Genomic DNA, 24,871 nt, shown 5'->3' with positions numbered 1-24,871 from the left:
TGCTCGAGGCTGCGCGTGTAACGACGAGGATGTTGGACGATTTGGAGATGCGCCAACTAGACTCGGAAAAGTTTCCTTTACAGTCTTATCACAATCGTCCATGTTAGATACGGGTTGAACGATCAATATCATACAACTCCGTGTCTGATGAATATCTTTTACTACCTGCTATAGCATTAGCGGCTGGATGCTAGCACATGATGGAAGACGAGTTCGAGGAAGAGCTGCAAGACCCTTCGAAAATCCCCATATGGCTTGATTGCGATCCAGGTATGAGAATTCCTAGTGACACGTCCTGGTTGTTTACTTCCGCTTACTCATGACCATCCCAACAGGTCATGATGTGAGCTTGTTGTTTGGAAGATTCCGAATTGATACTCACCTCTTCTAGGATGCTTGTGCCATTCTCCTAGCGGCATATCATCCTGCTTTTTGCCTACTAGGCATCTCCACTGTGCATGGTAATGCTTCCTTAGACAAATGCACATATAATGCCCTCAGCGTCCTCGAAGGAATTGGAAAATCCCAGGTTCCAGTCTTCCCAGGCTCGTCACGGCCATTCTGCCGGATGGTACATACAGCGTCTGATATCCACGGAGCCAGCGGACTGGCTGGAACATCTCTCTTGCCTCAACCAACCCGCTCCGCTCTGGCGCACTGCAACGCCATCCTGGAGATGCGCGATGCTCTTCTCGCACAGCCAAAAGGCAAAGCCTATTTGGTTGCCACAGGTCCGTTGACCAACGTTGCTCTTCTTTTCGCCCTGTGTCCAGATCTCGCCAGCCACATCGCTGGGCTGTCCATCATGGGTGGTGCCGTGGGCTCTGGTTTTACCCATGTGTCTATGGGACCAAGCTACCTGGACCCGAATGGTGTCTCGCACGACCGCATTGGCAATTGGACTCCATTTGCAGAATTCAACATTTGGGCCGATGCCGAATCTGCTCGAGCTGTACTGAGCAATCCTCTCCTAAGCCCCAAAACAACGCTCATCCCTCTGGACCTCACGCATCAAGCTTATGCCACGCCGCAGATTCAGAACATGTTGCTCAACCATAGACGTCCAACACGGCTGCGCACAATGTTCAATGAGCTGCTGATGTTCTTCGCCCACACATATGCGGAGGTCTTTGGGCTAAATGAGGGTCCACCACTGCATGACCCGCTTGCCGTTGCTGTCTTGCTGGACAACCATTTCGAGTCTAACGTTGCCATTGCATTCAACGATAAGGGGGGTGAGAGATGGAATGTGGACGTCATCCTTGAAGGCGAACAGATAGGTCGCACAGTTGCCACCAAGTCGGAGACCGGAGAAGGAATACGGATACCAAGAGCCTTGGACCTGGAAAGATTTTGGCACACGCTAGAATCCTGCATGGCCGCAGCAGACGAGGCCACAGGTTTTGAAAATTGAACGAGGTTGTCGTATCAACTAGAGGGCAATTGTGTCAAACCCCAAACACCATCGCCGTCATTGCTGGTCCAGTTCCCCATAGTATCAGTGATATATCCCTTCGTTGCTTGACGATCCTGCCTTAGTGATACGGATTTTGCATCGGCATAACTGGGAGCCGATAATGACTGACGCACACCAAGCGTCCAAATTTCGTCAAGCATTTGTGGCTTCACATCTCCACCATTGTTTATGCCCTCATCCGACATGGAGATGTCGATGGTATAGGCGAGCTGCCATAAATTCCGTCGAGAAACGACGCTGGCCTTTGCCGTTCGTGTGTCCCATTGTTTGAAACCTTGCTTGACTCCATTGATCAGGACTTCGAGAATGTCATTTTGGCCTGCGGTACTCTTTATCCACAACGTCGAGATATTACTTGCTTTGGCCTTCAGTCGGCCCTTTGTGTCTGGATTTGGTGAAGTTCTCTCGAAAGAAAATCTCGGAAATGCTGTAAAAAGCTGTTGGATCTGGAAAAACCGACCAGAGCCCGCAACAGCAGAAAGCCTCCCAGAGGACCCGAATGCACGCTCGTACCCAGTGGAATTGAACTTGTCGGCATATACTACCACACTTTCGATGTGTGCATTGATGGTTCGTTGAACAAATAGGTCAGCGGGAAAGGATAAGATGCTGGTGAACTGCTTGACGGATAATTTGTCAGTGCAAGATTTAGATAGACTGGGCTCCGCGTCTGCCCGAGCTGGTTTACGCCGGACATAGCCCAGCATCGAGAAATGACCTCGACCTTGCAATGCTGTGATGTCTGGGTGGTCGGTGGGCCAAGGTTGGGCTTCACCTGTGGGCAAAGATTCCATCAATATCTCCATGGATGCATCACCACAGGGAGCTTCTGTGGTGAAAAAGTGGACGGAGACTTGGCTTTTCAATCTGAAAGGTGCTTGTGATTCGTGCTGGTGATTGTTGGCCGAGCCCGTTTCGAAGGCTGCTTCAAGAAATGGTGATTGATATGCCGGATTAGCCAGAATGGCTTGCACTTCGCGAAGCAACCAGTGGTTGAAACCTCTCAAAGCAAGGACTTCTGCATGAGAGTCGTGAAGAACCAAACCTCGACATTTAGGCAATGCGGAGGCAGCCAGGCATTTTGTTCCCGTTGCTAAAGATGCGCAGGTCAAGTCGGCAGGTCCATCTCCTGTCGCCAGGACCACAGCTGCCATAGGGGTCCATTCTCTCCTGCCGTCTTCCAATCTCCGAGGTTTGCATCTTGGTGGCAGAGCATCAAATGTCGAGAGGGCAAGATGGGCTATGCCTTGTGCAAGAGTGGTCATGAAGGGAAGAAGGATGCGGACACAGCAAGACCCTCTCCATAGCCAGACAGCAACAGCTAGTCGGAGTGAATGTCCAGATGTCGAGCACAGAAGAGGTGAGATTGTTCGAAGAGAGACAAGCAGGGTTTGGAAATGCAAAGATGTCAGACAGCGACGATACAGTGGGAAAATGGATCATCCGCAATTGTCTTTTGTCCGTCATTCAACTGTTTTTCCTGCGGAGAAGAATGTGCCGAGATCAGGGCAGGTTTACCGAGTACGATGGTGCACAAGCGCTGCTTTGACTTGTTGGGCGGCGCATAAGTACCTGAGTTCTGTGAGAAGTTTCACAGCGCATCGACTGTCATATAGCCGTCGTTGAGGAGGGATCGGAGCCATCAAGCTAACTTAAACAAGACATACGTACTACAGAAGGGGTGGACAAGTCAGACTTCTCTTGAGCCTTGACATGTATCGTACTCCTTCTAGCCTCGGGGGGCTGTTTTTCCTGTGGGAGTATTATCAATCATCCGTGCGCGGAGGTTTGGCCCAAACAGGCAGGTCCTGTCTTTTTCTCTTTTTCTCGCCATCATCACCAGCGCCATCATCGACGACGTTGTCTCTCCCATATTCGTACATGCTATCGCATCGAGGCGCTTTGAAGGACTCCGATTGAAATCTTGACTTGCAAACCGCATATACTTATCCGGCATCCCCGCCCAAGAGCTGCTTGCTGACTTGCCAACATCTCCGCCGGTGGGTGGTCTGAACGCCACACATCCATCATTCGTCAGATATCTGGTGGTGTCCAGTGTCCTTGCCCTAGGCCCAAATCTCAGGAAGCTTTCATTCAACCGCTGTACCCCGGGTTTTTGCCGCTACTCACCTTTCCCACAATCGATTCGAGCTTGGCCGGCCGGACTCCAAATCATCAACCTCAACCTCCACCTCTTCCGCCGTCATCATCGTCGATTTTACAGCCTTGTCATTGAACTCAGTTCCTCGAGCACAGGTGTAACCACACTTTCACCAGCACTGGTAATTACCAATTCCGCTTCCTGTCACGGCAGCACCATCCCTGTACCAATCCTGTGGGCGGAACTGATAGCTATCGGGTTTTGATTATCTCCACATTCTTCAGTAGCTGTCATCCACCTTGGGGTCATGAAGTTCACCATCGACCTGCCATCATCAATTGCTTCGGCAATATGACCAGCTCATCCAATCAGAATGGACTGTCCATTGATGACCAGCGCACCACATCGCTATCAAAAGCTGGATATGTTATGCCAGATGCGCGCAATCCCCGGATTGAGTCATTGATGAATTCCCAAGCTCAACCCTCGTCGTCAAACCCGTCGGCATTCGACACTTCATCGCCAGGATCAATTGACTTCAATTTTCCTTTCGCGGGCAGCCCGCATGGGAGCAGCAATAGTGGTATTGACGTCCCTCCAGACTTTCGCGCGACCCAAGGTCAGGGTTTCGCCAATCGAGGTTCTGGGCCGGATGCTGCACGATATGCTCCTGCCAGAGTCCCCAGTCCGCAGCACCGGCCTAGTCTAGCCAGCATTGACTCCGCCTTTGATCGCGACCTGTTTGGAACTGCGGCACTGAACCAATGGACTCCAACCACCTCAGCCAACCAGGCTGTCAGCAATGCAGATTCTTCACCAAAGCATGCAAGCACCACTGACCCGGACAAGAAACTGGTGCCAGACGATGGGAATGCTCCAGCATGGAGTGAGCTGAAAACGAAGGCTGGAAAGGAAAGAAAACGCCTACCCCTGGCCTGTATCGCATGTCGACGCAAGAAGATAAAATGCTCGGGAGAGAAGCCCGCTTGCAAGCACTGCCTACGCGCGAGGATCCCTTGCGTCTACAAGGTCACCACCAGGAAAGCAGCACCACGAACCGATTACATGGCCATGCTGGACAAGCGATTAAAACGAATGGAAGATCGAGTCATTCGCGTGATTCCAAAAGAGGAACTGCCAGACTTTGCCACTACCGGACGCGCTTCCGTTCGCCCGCCAATACCTGGGTCCGCGGTGAAGAAGGAGAAAAACCAACCCAAGAAACGTTCCGCCGATGAAGCCTTCACTCAGGAATTGAGCGACTGGAGGAGTTCCCGGGAGAAACAGACTTTGCTCGACCCAATAGCAGGGCTCAACCAACAGCGCGAAGGCGAAAACAAGCTTTTCATCGAAGGCTCCGAGTCTCTCCCACCTCAGCATATCCAGGAACATCTAGCGGAGGTCTTCTTTGACTGTGTCTACGGGCAATCCTATCTGCTCCTCCACAAACCGAGCTTCACGCGCAAGCTGAAAGCGGGCACAATCCCACCTGTCTTGATCCTGGCCGTCTGCGCCATCTCAGCTCGATTCTCGACTCATCCACAAGTCAGCACTGAACCAGCCTTCCTCCGTGGCGAACAATGGGCAACACCTGCCCGTCGGATTGTAGAAAAGCGCCATTACGAGCCCAACATCACCATCCTCACCGCCATGCTCATGCTGGGCTTGCACTACTTTGGCACATGCGAGGGCGGTTTATCCTGGTCTTTCGGTGGTCAAGCAATGCGCATGGGTTACGCCTTACAGCTCCACCGTGAACTCGAGCACGACCCTCTGGGTCGGAGCCAGATCGCCAACTCGAATGACTCGAGCAAGAGAGGTCCCAAACCACCCGAATTGTCCTTCACCGATCGCGAGATCCGTCGCCGCACAATGTGGGCATGCTACCTGATGGACACGTTCAACTCTTCCGGCACCGAACGCCCATCTTTCCTAAATGAAGATTACTACCAGATCCAGCTGCCGATCAAAGAGTCGCATTTCCAAATGGAAGTCCCCGGTCCGACCGAGGACCTGTACGGGAACATTCCCATGTCGAACAAAAACTCACTTGACAACACCGGCGACGATGCCGCCGAAGCCAAAGCCAACATGGGTGTATCAGCGTATATCGTGCGCGGCGTCGTCCTCTGGAAACGCATAGTCAAGTACCTCAACTTAGGCGGCAAGGACAAAGACCCACACCCAATCTGGGACTCACTCTCGCAATTCGCGACGCTGCAGCGGCAGATAACCCAGCTGAAAACATCATTGCCCGACGATCTATCCTACACGCCCGAGAACCTCGCGGCACACGCATCAGAGCGTCTCGCCAACCAATTCCTCTTCTTGCACATCGTCCTGGCACAAACATCGCTATTTCTGCACCGCTTCGCCATCCCGACCGTGCCATCCCGCCGACCACACCACCACGCTTACACGGCGGCTGGCATGCCCAAGACATTCCTGTCCAACAGCGCCAACACGGTCATCGAGGCTGCGAGCCTCATCTCCAAGATCATCGCGGATAGCGCAGGGCACACCCTCACCGTGCCCTTCGCAGGGTACTGCGCTTACGCCGCGGCCACAGTCCATGTCTGGGGCATCTTCAGCAAGAACCCCGGGCTCGAGAACGCGTCCAAGGAGAACCTGCGGCACAACTATAAATACTTGACCCGCATGAAGCGCTACTGGGGCATGTTCCACTACATGGCAGAGAGCGTCAAGGAGAATTACCGCGCGTTTGCCGACGCCGCGATGCGTATGCGTGGCAATCCGTCAAATGGGCTACGCTCAGAGATCCTCCTGCGTCACCAGGGGTCTGGGTCCAACGAGATCAGTATCCCCATGGACCTCGACGCGGTGCAAGGCTCGACAAACCCGCCTTCACGCGCCGAGACGCCCGGTGCCGATCCCAAGCACGGCATGACTTCCTCTGGGGGTTCCAGCAAGGCCATGTTCCAGTACGGCGACTGGTTCGACAAGTACCCGCACGGCGTCAGCGAGAGCGAGTGGGAGAAGTCGCACCTCGAGTATCGTCGCGAAGCGGGCACCGCCGAGGCCGTCATGAGTCAGCGCAGTGATCTACAATCTGTGGAGGAGTTCTTTGCCAGCTTGAGTCCGCCGAGTAAGGCCGACGACGGACCTGGTGCGCAGCGAGGCAAGAAAATCGCACGAAGGCGAGGAAAGAGCGTGGCGGACAACAAGAAAGACGCGAGCAAGAATTCTTCAGCTATTGTTACTTCAGCCGGTCCATCGACTGCGGCTGGACCATCGCAAGCCCAATCTGCAACACAACAAACCAAGCCACTATCAGGTGCAAACGTGGTTCAACCATTCAACCCGGCCGACTTTGACATTACATCGCCGACATTGTACCAAACGCCACAGATCGGTGGGCAGCAGTCATCACAAGCAGGTGACCCCTACACATTTGGGGACTCGACATTGCCGTACGGGCCTTTCAGTTGGATCAACACTCTTCCAGCCATCGACAGACAAATGGTCTTCGGTGCCTATACCGGCATTGATCCTTCAAATGACTCCAACCAAGGCGCTTCCACCCTGACCAATCTCAACCATGATTCGCCTACTCTGGGAAACTTTGGCAGTACAAATCCTTGGGACCAGTTGGACCTCAATGGATTTGGTTACAACGACCCTCTTGCCGGCGGGACTGCTATGATGGACACAGGTTCTTCAGCCTGGATGTTGCCCTTCAACGTCGAGCCGCCGAGTTTTGGTGGTGGGCTGGAAGACTTTGGGAACTCCGCGCTGGATGGCATGGATTTCAGCGACATGTCTGGAACTGGAGGCTTAGGAGGTGGTGAGACTGGTAGTCAGTTCCCAGACCAGAAATCGGGTTCCTGAAGGCCTCTCCGAATGTGAAAGCAGAGATGCTCGTATAGTGTTGCACATAGCTTCAACAGGATTCTTCCAGTACAGATTGTCCCTGGTTACTTCTTTGTGGTTGACATAGCATGTCATGGAATGCCGTATCAGCATTGAAGTCATGATGGATTTAAACTCCTTGTTAGACAGGATGTTTAGGCCCAAAAGAAATCGCGGGTAAGTCCCGACTTGTGTGTTTCTAATCTTCCCACTCTTCGTCCAGTTGATCAATCAACCTGTTCTCGTCGTCGGGATCGCGTCCCTGATGTGCAGCAGCGCGTGAGTCATCGGTGCCCACACGGTGATAGCCTCGTCGACCGGCGAAAAGTTGAGTAAGTCCTGGCATTCGCTGAAAGCAGGATGAAAAGAGAATGATAAACATGTCCTATATAGCCGAGATGAAAATGTGGAGTCAGCGAGGCAATGGCAAGGTGGGTTTGGCATCGTAGAGTCCTGCATCGGAGAATTTGCGGCGACGTTGAACGCAAGGCGCCTATGGAGAGCACAGTGTGTAAGGGCATGGACAGTAGATTCTCGGAGATCTTTGTGAAAAGAGCGAGGAGAGGAGAAGACTTACCGAAATGAAACTGAACAGTCCCGCCCAGACGGCATAGTTGGGTACTTGTTTCCACCCTCGCTGATGCATGACGTTACGCTGGTAGACCACACCTCCGATCAGGTAGACCAGCAGAGCGATGCCCAGGATGACACCAAAGACGCCGCCAGGTCCTAGTGTGCCTTTCTCTTCTGATTGCGTAGTACCACCGCAAGCATATCGCGAGCGTACTTCAAAGATGTAGGTGCAGTGGTCAGGAGATCCGAGGAAGGAGATGGCGGGCTTCGTCGAGAGCAGTGGAGAGGTGTCGCAGATGAAGGACATGAGGGTCGATTTGCGTCGTTGGGGGACTTTGCGGGCCGCGAAATCCGAGTCAATGGGTACACCGTCTTCGTCAAGTTCTGGACACGGCGAGCCATTTGTATAATTCAGGAGCAGTTTCTTGCCTCGGAATATTGGCTGGTCATTCTGCTGTCCGATGCTGTAAAGCTCCCCCTTTTGGTTCTTGTAGAATGCAGATATGTTCGCAACTCGGTTTGATGGAATTCCATCGACGTCATCGAGAGTCTCAACAACTGAGTCACAGAAGTTGATGGAGAAGTTGGCAGGGTAGTCGTACCCTCGAGCGTGGAAGGACTCATTGACCGCGGATTGATATTTTGAGCCGTCCAGCGTCAATTGTAGCGGCCGCAGGTCGAAGAACGAGCCAGTGGTTGTAGAATGGATCGTACATGGCTTTAGAGGTGGCCTGGTCGTTTCTGGTGCAGCAGAGAACCCGAAAGGTATGGAGGAGAGGAAGAGCAGCGTCAACGCGGTGGGCGTATACATTGTTGTCGTAGATTGAGGGTGTACTCGAAGAGGCTGTTGACTTCTATACACTGGAGGTTTTTGAAAAGGGGAAGCAGCGAACGAAAGATCTCAGGGCTGAACAGTCAATGTCGTGCCTGATGAGAAGTACGTTACAATCTGATGAAGAAGGACGAAGAATAGTGTATAGGATGATGTCCTCAAATCTTTGGGAAATGAATGGAGATAAGGATCTGCTGTTCACAATAATGAAATGGTGCAATGGTACTGTGCAGTCTCAGCTGTCAACGAAATGATTTTGGTGGCGCCGGCGATGCTTTGGGTGGTTCCTGCAGGAGCATCGATAGGGACCACGCTCTCAGGCTGGTTGGTTAGGTGGGCATAATTGCGTTGTGTGCCCCCGGACCGGTTTCGCCGGGTTTGCAGCTAATCAATGATAAGGCTGTTTAGCGCCTCTAAGTTACGAGTAAGCTCCGGGTCATTTATCGGTTGGTTCCATCGACGAGATTCGGATAAATTCGTGCCGATTCTTGCAAACGCGATCAGAAACACGCGCGAGAGCGACGCGTAAGGACAACTGCGCAGTAGCTTAGCAGTCGACTTTGTATGATCTCACTCGGCTGGTGGATCCTCCGAACAATCGTTCTGTGACAGCTTTTGTACATCAATGATGCGCAGCCAACTCCAGTCACAATGTAAAGAATCACATTATTTGTCTTACCCACTTTCTTTTCGGATTTCAAAGGTTTCTCTGTGCGACTCGGGAAATACGGGTTGATCAGTTCGTGTTCAGGACAAGCTTGATCACGAACACGACGAGTTTGTTTCAACTGCAGAGATGGGCATCAAATCTGGGGAAGCACCAAGTGCGGCTATCGAGAAGCACGGGTATGAGTTTGGAGGCCCGTAAGTCGTTTTGTGCGATGCGACACTGTCAAGTTGCTGACAACCAGCAGTCTGGGTGCCGCTGGCATAGTCTTCGGCCTGCCTTTACTCGTCTACACGACCGTCTTCCTTTGCAACGACGTTTCAGGATGCCCAGCCCCAGCTCTTTTGAACCCAAAGACCTTGACCCTAGCGAAGTTGAAAGCTCAAACACCATGGCCCGAGGATGGTCTGTCAGGGCTGTTTGATGTCCAAGTCATCGCATGGACGCTGGCATACTATGCACTGAGTCTGGCGTTACAACTTTTTCTGCCGGGAGAAGAGGTTGAGGGCACAACTTTGCGCAGTGGCGGCAGACATCACTACAAGTTCAATGCGTTCAATTCTGCTGTGCTCATATTGGCTGGCCTGGCTATTGGAACTGCAATCCAAGGCTCTGATTTTGTGGTGTGGACATTCATTTGGGGCAACCTGCCTCAATTGGTCACGGCAAACCTGCTGGTCTCCTACGTCCTCGCCATCTATGTTTACCTAGCCTCTTTCGGTGTCCCTCGTCACGGTCAATCAAACACTGAGAATCGCGAACTGGCGGAGGGAGGAGTGAGTGGCAACATATTGTACGACTTTTTCATAGGTCGTGAGTTGAACCCTCGCATGGCTGTCCCTCAATGGGTTCCTGTCGCTGGCGGTCAGGTTATTGACATCAAGGCCTTCATGGAGATGAGGCCTGGACTCCTGGGATGGTTGATCCTTGATCTAGCCTTCATCGCTCACCAATACAAAGCGCACGGCTTTGTCTCGGACTCCATCATTCTGATCACGCTCTTCCAAGGGTTGTATGTCCTCGACGCTCTCTACATGGAGCCAGCCATTCTCACCACGATCGACCTCATCCAAGATGGCTTCGGCTTCATGCTTTCCTTTGGAGATGTGGTATGGGTGCCCTTCATCTACAGCCTACAAGCACGTTACCTCGCGGTCTACCCACTCACATTGGGCATCACTGGCGTTGCTGGTGTTCTGTCGATCCAGGCCTTGGGTTATTACATTTTCCGGTCGGCCAACAACCAGAAGAACAGGTTCCGTACGAATCCCAACGATCCTCGCGTGTCAGACCTAGAAACAATCACCACGGAATCTGGCTCCAAGCTGCTAGTTTCGGGCTGGTGGGGAACGGCTCGACATATCAACTACCTTGGGGACTGGATTATGTCATATAGCTATTCTTTGCCGACGGGCATTGCAGGATACATTATCCACAACTATCAGAACCCCGTCACGGGTGCTGTGACCCGGGAGGTTGAGCAAGGCCAAGCACGTGGCTGGGGAATGCTGTTCACCTACTTCTATGTGGTATACTTTGGCGTTTTACTCATTCACAGGGAGAGGAGAGATGATGAGAAGTGTCGCAAGAAGTACGGCAAGGACTGGGAGAAATACTGCAAGCGAGTCCCTTCGAGGATCCTGCCTGGTGTATACTAGCACTGTCACCTTGTCGCTCTGAAACCATATCCGGCCGAAGGTTTCCTGGCGCAGGATGGGAACCAGATATTGATCTATCTCTTTTCTAACCGAGAACCAACAAGGGCCTAGGCCCGATCACCAGACCGTCGGTACCAGTAGTTCCCCACTACTGCCCAGACTTTCATATCCCGTCGGGGCCCCCTGTTCTCCGGATAAAGCCCACCTGAGTTGCTGTGGTGCCCCGACCTTGGTGAATGCAAATTTCCCCAATATCCTGGGGAACCAGCCCCATGGAACACCCAGACCACGTTTACCCCTCCAAGCTCAACTCAAAACTACAAATGTCCTGGAAGCTCCGGGGGTCTGATCTTTGTCTCCTGCTTCCCTTCTTCTTCTTCAACCCCGATCAGCCTTTACATTGTGAACACACGCAGCAGTAATGGGTCTTGGAATCCTCGAATCGTCCACCCCGGGCCATGTCCCTGGCACAGTCCTGCTTGATCAAATAGCTGCTCATTCTGAGCAACAGACTGGTCGCCTCAAGCATGGCAGTGGCAAAGCTGCAAATCTCGTCCTCGCACCTCAGCCGTCCGAAGACCCCAATGACCCCTTGAACTGGTCTAGCTGGAAGAAGCATATGGTCTTGGCGGTCATCTTCTTCGGTGTCGTGATTCATGGTTGTGTGCCCGTGAGTATTCGAGCGTCTTCCATTACTTGGTGTCCCTTCTAACGAGGTATAGTCTCCACTCCTGAACGCTGGTGTCGTCGAGGTGGCTGCAGATCTCAAGAGAACCCCAACGGCCGTCGCCCAAATCTCTGGTTATATGCTCCTTTGCACTGGTGCCGTTGGTCCCTTTGTCTCTGCTATTGGTCGAAAGTATGGCAAACGACCTGTCTACGTCGTCTCATCACTCTTTGGAACCCTCGGTATCATCATCAGCGAAAGCGCCAGTGGATACAGCACACTTTTGGCAGGTCGCATCTTGCAGGGTGTAGGCATAGCTGCATACGAAGCACTGGTAATCGCGACAATTGGCGATATCTTCTTCGTGCATGAGCGCGGACCTCGTGTCGCTGTTGCCATGTTTCTTCTGGCTGCTATTTCCAACGGTGTGTCCATTATCGCTGGCGTCATCACCGCGAATCTGGTAAGTCATCCTCCTACCCCTACTATCCGAGCCTTGCTAATGTCTTGTGCAGGGGTGGCATTACAACTTCTATATCTGTCTGCCATTTGGAGCTCTGCAAACTATCCTGGTCATCCTCTTTGCACCTGAGACCATGTACAGACGCAGGGCAATCTATGAAATTGATACCGCTGGTTCAGAAGAGAACCTTGAGAAGCTTGCTCAAGTCGAAATGCGCCACGTTGAACATTCCAGAGACATTAGCCCCGACGGCGAATCAAAAGACATCGAGAGAACCACTACTGCCATTTCTTCTGTGGGTTCCATCCCAGCCAAGAAAACTTTTGTCCAGGAGCTTGCCTTGTACACTGGAACATACGTCGATGACCCGCTTTGGAAAATGGTTGTGGCATCTGTCGCTATCCTTCTCAACGTTGGCTGTCTTTACCAGATCGTTATGACCGGACTCATCATCGCTTGGTACGTCGCCGTTGCAATCACGTCCGGCGTTATCTTTGCCTCTCCACCCTATCTTCTCGGTTCCGCGACAATCGGCTATATGTCCGCCGGTCCTCTTATTGGGGGCTTTTTCGGCGCCTTGTTTCCATTCTTCACAGCGGAACCCCTGGTCAAATTCATGACCAAGAGAAATCGTGGCGTCTACGAGCCAGAATTCTGTCTCTTGCCAGTCATGTCCATTGGTATGGTCTGCGCTGTTGCCGGCCTTGCGGGTTGGGGTCGAGTTGTGTCCCAAGGTGCCTCTATTTACCTTGTCTGCTTCCTCTGGGGAGTCATGCTCTTCGGCATGACTACGATTGCCTCATTCTGCACACAATGGTCGCTTGATGCATATCGCCAACACAGCACTGAGTTGTTCATCATGAACGTGAGTACCCCAATTAATCCTTTGATCGATCTTCGAGTACATGCTGACATCGTGGCTCTATCAGATGGTCTTCAAAAACTTTTTCTTCTATGGCTTGACAAACTACGTGATTGATTGGTGGGTCAAGGACGGTTCCATGGACATGGCAGGTATTATGGCAGGCCTTACTGCCGCTCTATGCCTCCTGTCCGTCCCAATTTACATCTTCGGAAAGAGGTACCGCAACTTCTGGCACCACAACAATCTCCTGAAGAAACTTCACCTGGAGACGACCAACACCGAAGCCGTAGGTGGACATTGAAGGAGCTCTGCAGGCCGATGAACAGGAAGGTCTTGACATGGAGTGGTCGTTGTCGAAAGAGTAGTGGGTGTTGACTGGAAGTCTTGTTACCTAAGGCTCGGGGAGGCGAGTGGCACTGAAATATCTCTTACGCTCTCGACAAGTACATAAACTCTTTGCTCTCTTTGATCACGCTTTGACCTCGTGCATGTTCAATCAACATGATTTGACAAGCTCAGAGAGATCATGAGGTTGATTGTGCAATTCTGAGTCATTGAATTCTTTTCGTCGCACTCGTCACTATCAAGGCTCGTTCTTATAACCCTCCAGGAAGTCGATCTTGAGCGTGTACAAGAAGTCCTTCTGCAGTTTCTCCCGTCCGACAGCCTGTATCCGCTCAAGGTCTTGCCTGCAATCTATATACATGCCCCTCAGCTCCTTGGCCTTGCCTGCAGCGAGATACGCCGCAACAGCACCGCAAAGCTCCGGAGGGTCCTTGAACAGATTTTTGAAATCAGGAGTCGCCTCTTGCAGGGAGGGGTACTTTTTCAAGATCTCCGGGTTCATCTCGCCTGCCATTGCCATATCATCAGCGCGCGGCTTTTGTTTTCGTGGGAGAAGGGAGACTTACGACTTGACATTGCCGTGGGCACGCCGCCGGGATGCAAAGCATACATTTGAACATCCAATTCGTCGAGGTCAAGCTCCTCCTGCAACGTTGACGTGGCTCTCGTAACGGCGCACTTACTGGAATTATAACCGGTAGAGAATGGAAAGTCCACTGTCGCAGCACGAGATGCAATGTTGACGATGACGCCGGACTTGCGCTCTCGCATGCCTGGCAGGACGGCCCAGGTTGTGAGCATATGCTAGATTGTTCATCTCATGTCAGCAAGAGCGTCATGAGGTCCACTTGACGGACGTGGGGCGGACAAGGACCTACGCTTTTGAAGTTGATCTCGATGGTCCGCCAGAACTCCTCAAAGCTTTCCATCCACTGAGGCTTGCCAGGTGCGACGCCGGCATTGTTCACCAGGATTCTGCGCAGCAACTAAAGTCAATGTATGCCCAGAATGTGAGGTTGATAGGGGACTGACTCGATGGGGCCCAAATCTTGCTCGACCTCTTTCAAGATGGCCGTCAAGCGCGCAACGTCCGTCACATCACAGGGGTAAGTCTTGACGGTAACACCATACTTCTCGCATATGGACTTCGTCTCCTGCAATGGGTCGGGAAGGAGGTCGATGATTGCCAGGTTTGCTCCTGAGTTCGCAAGATTCTCAGATATCGCACGGCCGATGCCTCGTGCTGCCCCAGTGACTACGGCGACTTTGCCCTTGTTCGCACCTTTCAGCTTCTCAGGCACGATCGGTCCATACGGTGCATGTTTGAGTGGCACAGACGAGATGCCGTACTTTGCTGGATCCATGATTACTTTTTATTTGTCAATTGAATGTATTATTGTCCTGCCGCGTATTTCCTCGAGGGACAGCCTTCTTGACTTATCACAACATACAAAGTTTGGATCGGCATTGCACCTCCCACCAGGCTCGTCTGCGTTGTCCACACATGAGTAGTGGTCCTCCATAACCCCACATTCACCTACACGAACTGGAGATTGAGATTGTGGGGTAGGAGGCCGGCACGGACAGTCAGCCTGGCTTCTCCAAATCGACCTCTTCGAGATACCTTGTGGGTAAAGTCTGGTTCCTGCCACCGGTGAAAGTCTGTCTAGAAGGAGGTCTACCATTACATGCCAGGTGACGGATATTGAGTTTACAGCTTCGCCCTGCCGTTATTCTGGACATCCTTCTCGGCCCACTCTTTCAAGACATTCCGCATAATCTTACCGTTATGGTTTCGTGGAATCTCCTTGACAAAAGCAATACCGGCCCTTAGACGCTTGTACGAGCTCACTTTGGGATTCAGGAATTCATGGATGTCCTTCTCCGTCACTGACCCTGGCTGGCTGGTCTGTGAAATGACGACGTACGCCCGCGGCAGATCATTGGCATTACCGTCAGGAACGCCAATGATGCCGACATCAGCAATACCAGGAAATAAACCCAGGACGCCTTCCAACTCGGTAGGAGATATCTGGTGGCTTTTATACTTGAGAAGTTCCTGTACCACAATCAGTAAGCACGGCTCTGCAACACTGTAACAGTACATCTTCCTCGAAACGGGAAGTAGCAGAAAGCGCACGGTAAGCAGGCTAGCACCACTTACCTTGGAACGTCCGACAATGAAAAGTTTCCCATCTTCCGAGAAATGCGCGACATCACCAGTACGGAACCAGCCGTCCGGTGTGAAGGCACTCTTCGTAGCTTCCGGATTCTTGAAGTATTCACGAATGATATTGGGTCCTGCAGCACCACGGATTAGCATTTCACGTCCTTTCGCCCAAATATTTCATCATGCTCACCCTTCACACACAATTCTCCGTCCTCATTGACTCCAAGTGTCTCTCCGTTACCACCGAGAATAACTGCCTGCAAGTTCGGCAGCAATCGCCCAGAACTGCCCTCCGTGTCGACTTCTGTAGGCGCAGGCTGAGCCGCACCCGTCGTAGTCTCCGTCATGCCCCAGTTGACTCTGAGCATGACACCCTCAGGCAGCATCTCCTGCACCTTGAGTTGCAAAGGCAGCGGCAGCGGCGACGCCCCACTCATGCAGAATCGAGATGACGCCAGATCTTCCTTTGAGCACTCATTCGATATCCTGTTCCAGACGGCAGGAACCATAAAGAACGTGGAGAACTTGTAGGTGCGTATGCACTGAATCAGATAGTCGAAGTCGAATTTCTTGAACATGTACACTTGTATGCCGCACTGCAAGGCCATCATGGTCTGCACGGTAATACCGAGGACCACAGCGTTCTGCATGATGCCAGGCATGCGGAGATATTCGCCTTCCGCGATGGCTTTGCCTGCGAAGTGATCGAAGTGGTAAGCCATCTGGCATAGGTTGGCCACAATATTTGACTGGGTGATTCGTACACCTTTTGGCACGCCCGTAGTGCCACTCGAATAGACTAGGCATGCCGTTGTATTCTCCAGGACCGATGGGTCCGTCATCCTCCGCCATTGTAAATGTTTGTCACTGATGATGGACTTGCCGCTCGCATCCACGATATCTAACGACTCCGACATCATGACAAGAAGTTTGATATTGTTGTTGCCAGCTTGCGATATCGCTTCCTCAGCGACCTTTCGCGTCTGTGGTGAGCATATCAGAATCTTCGGACCGCTCAGCTTTATTTGCCGGGCGAGCTCGAACGCCGTTGCCGTCATGGGACATGTCGCGTGGATGCCTGATGCACATAAGACGCCAAATGTGGTCGGCGCAACCATAACTTGGTTCTCAATGTACGAGAGGACAATGTCCTCGCTGCCATCTTTGCTCCCGATACCGAGGTCTCGGAGACCCTGGCCGATACGTTGTGTGAGCTCTTTGGCTTTAGCGAGTGTCACGTTGAGTTTTGGGTTGATGGCGTCGAGCCATATCGGGTCGTTGTTCTTGAAGGGCGTCTTGGTGAATAGAAAAGTGAGTATGTCCTGCTTAGGGATGTCTATTTGATAATCTGAATTAAATATCGTCATGGCTTGTGAGAAATCTGTGGTTCAACGGTCCAATGTGACAGACAATATTCGAAGTGACTTCCGGAGGCACAAGGCTGAGCCTCGGCGGTGTGTATATTGTTCTTAGGAACAAATGCCAGAGGTAAGCAGAAATTGGGGGACGAAATTGTCCACTCACCGAACTTTGCTTGGTCGTCGGGAAGCATATCGTCTGGAGATGTCTCCATCTCATCCCACCTGTGAACTCAGATCGAAAGCGGTAGTTTGCCTTACTCCATAATCTCCACACTTGGCGAGAGCTTGAAAGTCGGGGAAGTGGAGGCATGGCTGCACACACATGTGGGGCGGTCTGGAAATTGGAGCTCTCGTGAACGTGCACGGGGTAGACCTACAAGGCTCAGGCCAGCATTGGGGCCATGCCGTGGCAATGATTCAAGGTAAGAAGGTGTGAAGGTAAGGAAGAACGTGAGTATCTGAGCAGGAATCCTCAATTGTGAGCTGATGGCGGCAAATGTTCCACCCTTGAAAGGGCTCAAAGGTAAGTACCCCCGACTAAAACCATGTGACATCAAGCCGGAAGGCTACTTACCGTATGCAAGACTGACGTTTTTGATATTCAGTCCTCGAGTTGGGAGGTCTCGCACCCTCACCATTCGCAGGTCTGATTTTAGCCGACTATGGCGCCGACGTGGTCAGAGTCGACCGGCTTGTCACGCCATTCGGCCCTCCTCGCGACACACTATGTCGTCACAAACGCTCGATAGTAATCGATTTGAAACACGACACCTCACGTCGCGCATTCTTAGAGCTCGTCAAAGTTGCCGACGTGCTCATCGACCCATATCGCCCCGGCGTAATGTCCCGTCTGGGTCTCGGTCCTGAGACGCTGCGGCAAATCAATCCCAGGCTGATCTACGCACATCTACACGGCTTCCGGCCGGACGGCATGTATGGCAAGCGAGCGGGCCACGACATCAATTACTTGGCCGTCTCTGGGATATTGTCTCTCCTGGGACGAAAGGGCGAAAAGCCTGCGCCGCCGTGTAACATCCTAGGCGACTTTGCGGGCGGAGGTCTCGTCTGCGTGACGGGCATCCTCATGGCGCTACTTCATCGCTCGGTCACGGGCCAAGGACAGGTTGTCACGGCAAATATGGTTGACGGGAGTGCTTATCTTGCAACCTTCCCTAGGCAGCAGTTGGGACACACCAATATGGATAAGCCGCGGGGCGAGAATCTGTTGGATGGCGCCGCGCCGTTTTATGAGGTATATGAGACGAAAGATGGCAGGTTCGTCGCCGTAGGAGCACAGGAGCCCCAATTTTTCAGTCTGCTTTTAGCCGGGCTAGGGTTGGAGGAGAAAGATCTGCCGAAGCAGTGGGACCGGGAGAGATGGCCGGAGTTGAAGGCTGTTTTTACGGAGGTGTTTGCTCGGAAGACGATGGTGGAGTGGCGCGCTGTGTTTGATGATACCGACGGTTGTGTCTCGCCGGTGCTTGAGATGGGCGAGACCGAGAGGCCATATAAGCCGCTTGTCGAGATGTCTGGGTCACCGAGCTTAAATGTCGATGTGCAGGAGGATTACCCTGAGTTGAAGAAGGGGGAGGGGTGTCAAGAGGTCTTGCACGAGTGGGTACCGGGGCTGGAGAAGGCCATGGACGTTGATGCTACGTCGAAGTTGCTAACTCTGGCGAGGGCCAAGTTATGATCATAAATATAACATTGCTTTGACACCTCAGACATTACGTGTGAGTAGTGAAAGCGAATGTCTGCACATTGTCATGTTACGCCGTCATTCGAAAGCGCCTCCAACATCCATGTCAATTAAGCGGGCTCCGTAGAGTTGAGTGCCCACCTCAAGGTACATTCTCCATAGTCAACCTCGTCTCGCCGTCGAAAACAGTAAGTTCTTTCCTGGCACGAGTTGCCTCTTTCAGAATGATCTCCGCAATGTCTTTAGATCTCGGGATGAAACGTGCCTTGAAAGGCTCAGCTCTCATATTCTCACTCTTGGTGAACGCATCAATGCTGGTGTCCAGCTTCAACTCATTTCCCTATCGAATAGTTAGTATCACCACATAGTCTGGCTTTGGTCGCACTCACATTCTCATCCAAACCCGGTCGGATGTCAAACGCCCACAAGAGCGTAGCGATGGTCATGAAGAGACCCTGCTCAGCGAGTGGCTGGCCGCTACATACACGTCGACCCCATCCAAAGGCATTGTGACCCTGCTTGTTGGGATACGGCCGCTCGAGGCCGCCGAGAAATCTTTCCGGTCTGAAGACATCGGGCTCCGGGAAGTCTCGTGGATTACGATGGATAGCCCACACATTCCCCGTGATAGAAGTCCCCTTGGGGATTGAATACCCGCGATATTCATCATCTTGGATTGGAGCGTGCGGGATACCACCAAGAATAGTGACGGTTCTCCAGCGGAGAGCTTCGCTCATGATGGCTTTGACGTAAGGTAGCGAATTCTCATCATTCCAGTCTGGAACCCTATCCTGGCCAACCACCTTGTCGAGCTCTTCATGAGCCTTTTGCTGGACATCCGGGAAAGCGCACATGGCCAGAAGGAAAGCGATCGTGGTACCACTGGTCGTGTCGACGCCTCCACCGATCAAGTTAGAGGTCAGAGTCGCTATTTCGGCGTCATCCAGCCCGTTCTGTTCCTTTTCCCTGTACAGCCGTTTCGCAAAATTGTCTTCGAGAGCTCCAGTACCCTCCTTAGATAGCGCGGCAAAGTATCGTTGTACATGCAGAGACAACTGGAACACTGTTTGTGGCCAGGGATAGATCCAGTTCAACAGCTTCGGAAGTCGCGCCAGCAGAGGTATGGACTCTATGATAAATAGCCCCGGAATGATCAAGTCTACTCCCTCCATGACTTTCAGCGCCATTTGTCCGACGTAGTCGTTGATCTTGTCAATGCGGCGACCCCAACCGATGATCGAAACGACCGAGGTAGAATACCGCTCGATGGAGAGGACATAATCATCGGGCTTTTCCATCAGATCTCGGACCAAGATTTTCGACTCATGAGCTTGAATGTGCCGTATTGGTCTAACAGCCTGCGATCCTACAGCTGTGTGCTTCAAGGATTAGTCGGGTAGTGACGAACATATGAGATCATGCATACCATGAGACGCCGGTGCAGCCGCCAACGGTCACCATACACGAGACAGACTTGGTTGTTCTCCGTTGCATTAATTATGTCGCCCTGGGCAGAGTGTTAGCACACTTGACCGCTACCATCATCCAGAAAATGACCGCTATGATAGAAGTGGGGTATTACCATTGCGATCATCCTTGGGCGACTACTATAGATGTTGGCTCTCTTGTCCAACAACTCCGAGATGGTCCAAGCATCGTTGCACATAATGGTAGGGCGATGACCTTGCCAGATGGTGGTCATGGGGTTGTTGTAATACTGAGCCCATTGTTCAAACTGAATCCAGGGCTTGTACTTTGAGATGGTGAAGAAATTGCCAAAAAGTGGTAGAGGAAAAGGTCCGGGAGGCAATTTTTGACGGAGTCGAAGAACCCGAACATAGTCGATGAGAATCCAGAGCAGAGGGATGGCAACAACACCCAGTACGGAGAGCTTCACAATGTCAAAGACTGAGAGGGAAAGTTTCCCGCCTTGTTCGGCGTCCGAGATGTCCTGAAGTACGCCCATTGTTCATACGGTATTCAATAGATGTATGTAAAACCTGTACCTATGTTGGCTTTGAGAGGTTGAAAAGGATTGTGCCTCGATATCATCACATCAGACATGTAACACCGAAAGCGATGTGACGGGACGGAGTACAGAGGACGTTATAGCCGACAGATTCGGGCACCACATGTGGGTTTTCCTCTGCGGGTGTGCCTCTGTGGGTGTGCCCCAGCTTTCATGTTGGGGAACACCCCAAGCCGAGCCGTGCTAGCTACAGTATTAACATTCTTCGGCTCGCCCGGCCTCTACGGTACGCGTCGATTAGGCACCCCGGAGAGTTTCCGAATACCTGAGGCTGCACGTCGTGCACGTACTACAAAGTACCTTCCCGTTAATGTTCCAATGATGATACCCCCCACGAAGCCGTACTCGTTGGCGTAAGGAGGAAGTATTGGACCGCGATGAGTGCCAGATTTGTCCTTCAGTCGTAGGTAGCCACTACTTCTGGGACAGACTGTGTGAATTCGCGTGACCCTGGGGTCGAGCTGAGAAGCAACTGACCACATGTTAACCGGGAGGCGATTTCGGCCTGGATGGCCATGACCTCCTCCATGCTAATCATTGTCTCGTCTCTAGAAAGCATCCCGGAACTCCTGAAATCACAAGGTCTCAGCACTACAGACTGTTCAGGTGATTACTGTCCTTACCTGCAGCCGACTCGACTTGCTCAATCCACTGGCTGGCAAATCGCTGGAAAAGGCACCAGCCGCGATATCCCTCTTCATATCCTGGATCATCGCCACTTTCTACCTCACAGTTAGTGTCTCGATCGGGGACGCAGCAACCTTCAACCTGCACGCTTTTGTGGGCTGAGTTCGGTGGGGAACAAGCATAACTCACCTCTTCGAATGAATTGCGGACGCGGTATCTGATCGTGTTCACTTCTTTGGTCTGGCCCAAGCGATGGATGGGGGAGAGAGCTTGTTCTTCGATCATCGGGTTCCACTGGGGCTCAAGTAGATATGCTCGCGAAGCAGCTGTTAGATCGAGGCTGGAAGGAAATGTGTCAGCGTATACTTTTAAGCCACCCAGGGCAGAACATCTGCACTGGGTCCTGAGGGGCGTGCACAACATACCCAGTTCCACCACAAGTGATGGAGACCAAGATGACACGCACAGAGTCATCCGTCTGAAACCGCTGGATTGCCTGCTCACGCCTAGCCCCCGAAAGGTTGCCATCGATTCTCGCATATGGAATGCTCGTATGTTGGCGCAGTAATGACTCGATGATGTCGAGTGTATAGGTCCAGAACGAGAACACCACACTGTAACGTACGTGTCAATGACCTGTGCAGGGTCACCATGGGCAAGGCCAACAATACCTTTTTTCTGCCTTTTCATGCTGCTTAAGGTCCTGTAGAAGCGTCCTCAACTTGGTCGAGACTTTCTTTTCTTCTATCGTGGGGAGTCCAGCTTCCGCAGGTCTATTCGAGGTTTCTGGGGCCCAGGACACTTCGGCTTTAGGACAGGCCGGGTTGCAGCCGCATCCTGGGACTTGCTCACCGTTCAAGCGATTCTGAATACAAGAACTGCAGATGACGGTCATGCATCTGGATAGTGATGGTTTGGAATGCTCGAGACTGTCGGCCTCACCGGTCCCGGCTGCCATGTTGGCCTGACATAGTTTGCAGATCGCCGAGCCGGCGTCCACCAAAGTCGCGAAAGCCTGTTTCGCTTTTGTCTTGTTCCAAGGTCCGGCCGAGGACCCTTTTTTGAGGACTCCCTGCCATTCTTTCCAGGGGTGCATCAAACCATGGTTGCAGATGAGACGTAGTTCATTCAGCCATTCCAATGCGTTGAGATACATGCCTGGGGCGACAGGACTGTCGGATAGAGCTTCGTCGAGCTTTTGGATGCTGCGATCTCTGGCCAATTCATAGAGCAAGGCCTCCTCTTGCCCAAAATCGATGTACTGGATCACATCTCTGCAACGAGGGAGGTCGATGATCGCTTTCGTGCGACACAGAGACAAACACCTGATCACTCTCTTCAGTCTAGCTGTGTCCTTGTCGGCCGATTTCAACCAAGGCTTCACCACCTCCGCATCAAAGACCTTAGGGTCTTCGAAAGGCTCGATATGAAGGAACTCGAGAAGGCTCCCAAGATCGCTGGGTTTGTTCTGAATTAGTGTCCCCGTCATGGCCCACCGTCGACTTGCTCGAAGAGTGCAGCAGGCTTGTGCGATTCCACTAGACCGATTGCGGATGATGTGCCCTATGGCACAATGTCAGCAGGTTGTATTCCATGGGCAGCCCAGACCTACCTTCGTCAAGTACAATGCGATGCCAGGCAAAGGAGAATAAAGTGCTATCAGTCCACCTGGGGTCCTTGTGCTTTTTCAGCTGGCCCATCAATGTTTCATAAGTCGTGATGACGATATCATAACTGCTCAAAGACAGTAGTTTGCGCTTCTGAGAGCCATGAAACCTGAACCAGGATAAAGAGTTCGGTTTAAGATGTCTAGAAATGTTAATGATTGGCTATCCGCCAGGCTGTCGAGTGCATTACCGTCGTAGCTGAGTGTCCCAAGTATCCAACACTGCCAATGTGAGCACTGTTCGACCGCTGATCACGAAGAAGGATCACTCACAAGAGAATGGAACAATGATCAAGGTCGACTTGATTCGGTGAATTATTCCTTGGGACGTGAATACGAGCGACGCGGCAAGCTGAGCAGGATTTAGCGCAATGAGCGAGATCATAGTCAGTGTTTTGCCGAGGCCCATCTGATCAGCCAAAAGACCGCCTCTGGATTCTGAGGGTTCATGGCTCTGGGACTGTTGTGTGATCAAGTTGGTGTACCTGGCAGCGTTAGTTTGTAAGAGTGTTATGCTAGTGAAACCAACACCAGATCTCCCATGTTCCCCCCGTCTCTCACCCAAAGACTGTCCGGGGAATCCTCGAACGACCGGGCTGCTCTTTCTCCTTCATGAACGTCAGGGCTTTCTGCTGATGTCTAGTCGGGTCAGTATTTTGCGTGTGGTGCATCTCCACTTCCCCCAAAACTTACTTATACAAACCGGTACAAAGCTGATGGGGTGGGTCGGTAAGTTGAAGATGAGAATCGTCGCAGATCTGGCTGAAGAGATCCTCCGGAGCGTCCACAGTTATCACCTCTTGGCCCCTTGACGGTTCTTCAACTTCGGCTTTGAGCGACGAGGTCATGACCACTTGTTCTGTACGTGACAGCAGGTGCGGATTAAGATAAGGGACATCTCGATCATACTGGATTGGATCTTGGAGGAACATCTTGCACTTTGCCAGATAGTCGCCGACCCCCCGACCAAATTCTCTCGGTCCGTAGATGATGACATTCAATAAGTATTGAAGGTCGTTTTGGCCACTTTGTGGACCTTTGGCAGGTTTGTTGTTTGCCCGACGAGTGGTGACATTGCCATACATCTGGTATGTGATGCGGGGTTGAGCTGCCATAGTGCCAGAATCCCTGCGGTCCGCTCTTCGAAACAACCAAATGCTCTGCCCGTCGACAAGAGGAGCAGTGAGTTTGGAGGTTCGCAGCGCAGGTCCAATGATGAAGAGGTCACTGTAGATAGGCCGGTTCGGTGGGAGGTAATTGGGATTCTTGGCAGCTGATTGGTATTCTTAGGTCAGTTGATATGCTGTATACATGCGTATGAGAGTCTTACCATCCCATAACAGTAGGACAATTCAGTCGGACAGGCGCTGTCACAAGTCACCCAGTCCGCTCTCTCACGATCATCTGATGTTCTTCAATCTGCGCGTTGGGGTAAGTAAAGTTATCGTGCCATTCAATGCTCGGAATGGATGCTCCAAAGTCAAAGTCGAAGCTTTCCGAAACGTTCCTCATCGAAGCTGTGCTGGCTGAGAGCGTGGGCGCCCACGAGGTATTCGCCAAGCTCGTAGCAGTCGAGTAGAAATCATGTGTCTCCTCATTACTCCACACCGCGTTGTCGCGGATTGGGTCGTAGGTCGTCGCCGGCGAGGCTGCGGAGACGTTATGGTGTTGGCCCTGCAAAGAGCCGTTATACCTTGGGTCGAGCTTTTGGCGCTTGTGATGGTACTCGATGACAGCTGGCTCATCAAACCAGTTCGAAAAGGATTCGAGCTCCATGAAGCCGATAGCCTGGTGCCGAAAC

General features: G+C 52.1%; 11 protein-coding genes across 11 annotated transcripts; 5 read left to right on the top strand and 6 right to left on the bottom strand.

Annotated features, from left to right (window-relative positions):
• The first annotated feature begins 19 nt into the window (after positions 1-19).
• EDD37DRAFT_13992 (DNA glycosylase) lies at positions 20-1,421 on the top strand. The gene is made up of 3 exons (XM_062809538.1): positions 20-270; positions 336-343; positions 392-1,421. The coding sequence occupies exons 1-3, from the start codon at positions 198-200 to the stop codon at positions 1,412-1,414; spliced, it is 1,104 nt and encodes a 367-aa protein (XP_062674494.1). The 5' UTR covers positions 20-197; the 3' UTR covers positions 1,415-1,421.
• EDD37DRAFT_14054 (adenosine deaminase/editase) lies at positions 1,422-3,196 on the bottom strand. The gene has a single exon (XM_062809550.1). It carries the CDS (start codon positions 2,740-2,742, stop codon positions 1,429-1,431), a length of 1,314 nt encoding a protein of 437 aa, XP_062674493.1. The 5' UTR covers positions 2,743-3,196; the 3' UTR covers positions 1,422-1,428.
• Positions 3,197-4,043: 847 nt separating this feature from the next.
• EDD37DRAFT_655117 (fungal-specific transcription factor domain-containing protein) lies at positions 4,044-7,427 on the top strand (the record flags this gene model as incomplete). The annotated part of the gene is made up of 1 exon (XM_062818741.1): positions 4,044-7,427. The coding sequence occupies one exon, from the start codon at positions 4,044-4,046 to the stop codon at positions 7,425-7,427; it is 3,384 nt and encodes a 1,127-aa protein (XP_062674492.1).
• A 384-nt stretch (positions 7,428-7,811) lies between these two features.
• On the bottom strand, positions 7,812-9,236 carry EDD37DRAFT_614798 (cation-dependent mannose-6-phosphate receptor, variant). The gene has a single exon (XM_062815558.1). The coding sequence runs from the start codon at positions 8,830-8,832 to the stop codon at positions 7,942-7,944; it is 891 nt and encodes a 296-aa protein (XP_062674491.1). The 5' UTR covers positions 8,833-9,236; the 3' UTR covers positions 7,812-7,941.
• A 141-nt stretch (positions 9,237-9,377) lies between these two features.
• EDD37DRAFT_13909 (delta14-sterol reductase) lies at positions 9,378-11,389 on the top strand. Its single transcript, XM_062809530.1, has 2 exons — positions 9,378-9,717; positions 9,768-11,389. The coding sequence occupies exons 1-2, from the start codon at positions 9,650-9,652 to the stop codon at positions 11,176-11,178; spliced, it is 1,479 nt and encodes a 492-aa protein (XP_062674490.1). The 5' UTR covers positions 9,378-9,649; the 3' UTR covers positions 11,179-11,389.
• Positions 11,390-13,676, top strand: EDD37DRAFT_13906 (major facilitator superfamily domain-containing protein). Its single transcript, XM_062809529.1, has 4 exons — positions 11,390-11,848; positions 11,901-12,308; positions 12,361-13,173; positions 13,238-13,676. The coding sequence occupies exons 1-4, from the start codon at positions 11,600-11,602 to the stop codon at positions 13,472-13,474; spliced, it is 1,707 nt and encodes a 568-aa protein (XP_062674489.1). The 5' UTR covers positions 11,390-11,599; the 3' UTR covers positions 13,475-13,676.
• An 80-nt stretch (positions 13,677-13,756) lies between these two features.
• EDD37DRAFT_644393 (3-oxoacyl-reductase) lies at positions 13,757-14,882 on the bottom strand (the record flags this gene model as incomplete). Its single annotated transcript, XM_062817509.1, has 4 exons — positions 13,757-14,025; positions 14,085-14,322; positions 14,397-14,493; positions 14,551-14,882. The coding sequence occupies 4 exons, from the start codon at positions 14,880-14,882 to the stop codon at positions 13,757-13,759; spliced, it is 936 nt and encodes a 311-aa protein (XP_062674488.1).
• A 347-nt stretch (positions 14,883-15,229) lies between these two features.
• Positions 15,230-17,150, bottom strand: EDD37DRAFT_584964 (4-coumarate-CoA ligase; the record flags this gene model as incomplete). The annotated part of the gene is made up of 3 exons (XM_062814442.1): positions 15,879-17,150; positions 15,683-15,819; positions 15,230-15,577 (listed from the first exon to the last, which is right to left on the bottom strand). The coding sequence occupies exons 1-3, from the start codon at positions 17,053-17,055 to the stop codon at positions 15,230-15,232; spliced, it is 1,662 nt and encodes a 553-aa protein (XP_062674487.1). The 5' UTR covers positions 17,056-17,150.
• A 385-nt stretch (positions 17,151-17,535) lies between these two features.
• EDD37DRAFT_660687 (alpha-methylacyl-CoA racemase) lies at positions 17,536-18,742 on the top strand (the record flags this gene model as incomplete). The annotated part of the gene is made up of 2 exons (XM_062819117.1): positions 17,536-17,572; positions 17,655-18,742. The coding sequence occupies 2 exons, from the start codon at positions 17,536-17,538 to the stop codon at positions 18,740-18,742; spliced, it is 1,125 nt and encodes a 374-aa protein (XP_062674486.1).
• Positions 18,743-18,765: 23 nt separating this feature from the next.
• Positions 18,766-20,714, bottom strand: EDD37DRAFT_670474 (cytochrome P450; the record flags this gene model as incomplete). Its single annotated transcript, XM_062819366.1, has 4 exons — positions 18,766-19,088; positions 19,138-20,127; positions 20,175-20,255; positions 20,331-20,714. 4 exons carry the CDS (start codon positions 20,712-20,714, stop codon positions 18,891-18,893), a joined length of 1,653 nt encoding a protein of 550 aa, XP_062674485.1. The 3' UTR covers positions 18,766-18,890.
• A 611-nt stretch (positions 20,715-21,325) lies between these two features.
• On the bottom strand, positions 21,326-24,846 carry EDD37DRAFT_644389 (SNF2 family N-terminal domain-containing protein; the record flags this gene model as incomplete). The annotated part of the gene is made up of 11 exons (XM_062817508.1): positions 21,326-21,346; positions 21,401-21,499; positions 21,594-21,744; positions 21,830-22,018; positions 22,076-22,967; positions 23,017-23,213; positions 23,262-23,292; positions 23,344-23,555; positions 23,632-23,709; positions 23,764-24,335; positions 24,469-24,846. The coding sequence occupies 11 exons, from the start codon at positions 24,844-24,846 to the stop codon at positions 21,326-21,328; spliced, it is 2,820 nt and encodes a 939-aa protein (XP_062674484.1).
• Positions 24,847-24,871: the final 25 nt, after the last annotated feature.

Source organism: Exophiala viscosa (assembly GCF_022695815.1).
Source record: "Exophiala viscosa unplaced genomic scaffold EDD37scaffold_1, whole genome shotgun sequence".
In the NCBI taxonomy this organism is placed as follows: domain Eukaryota; kingdom Fungi; phylum Ascomycota; class Eurotiomycetes; order Chaetothyriales; family Herpotrichiellaceae; genus Exophiala; species Exophiala viscosa.
The sequence above is the reverse complement of the archived record's forward strand: the minus strand, read 5'-3'. Positions and strand labels throughout refer to the sequence as shown.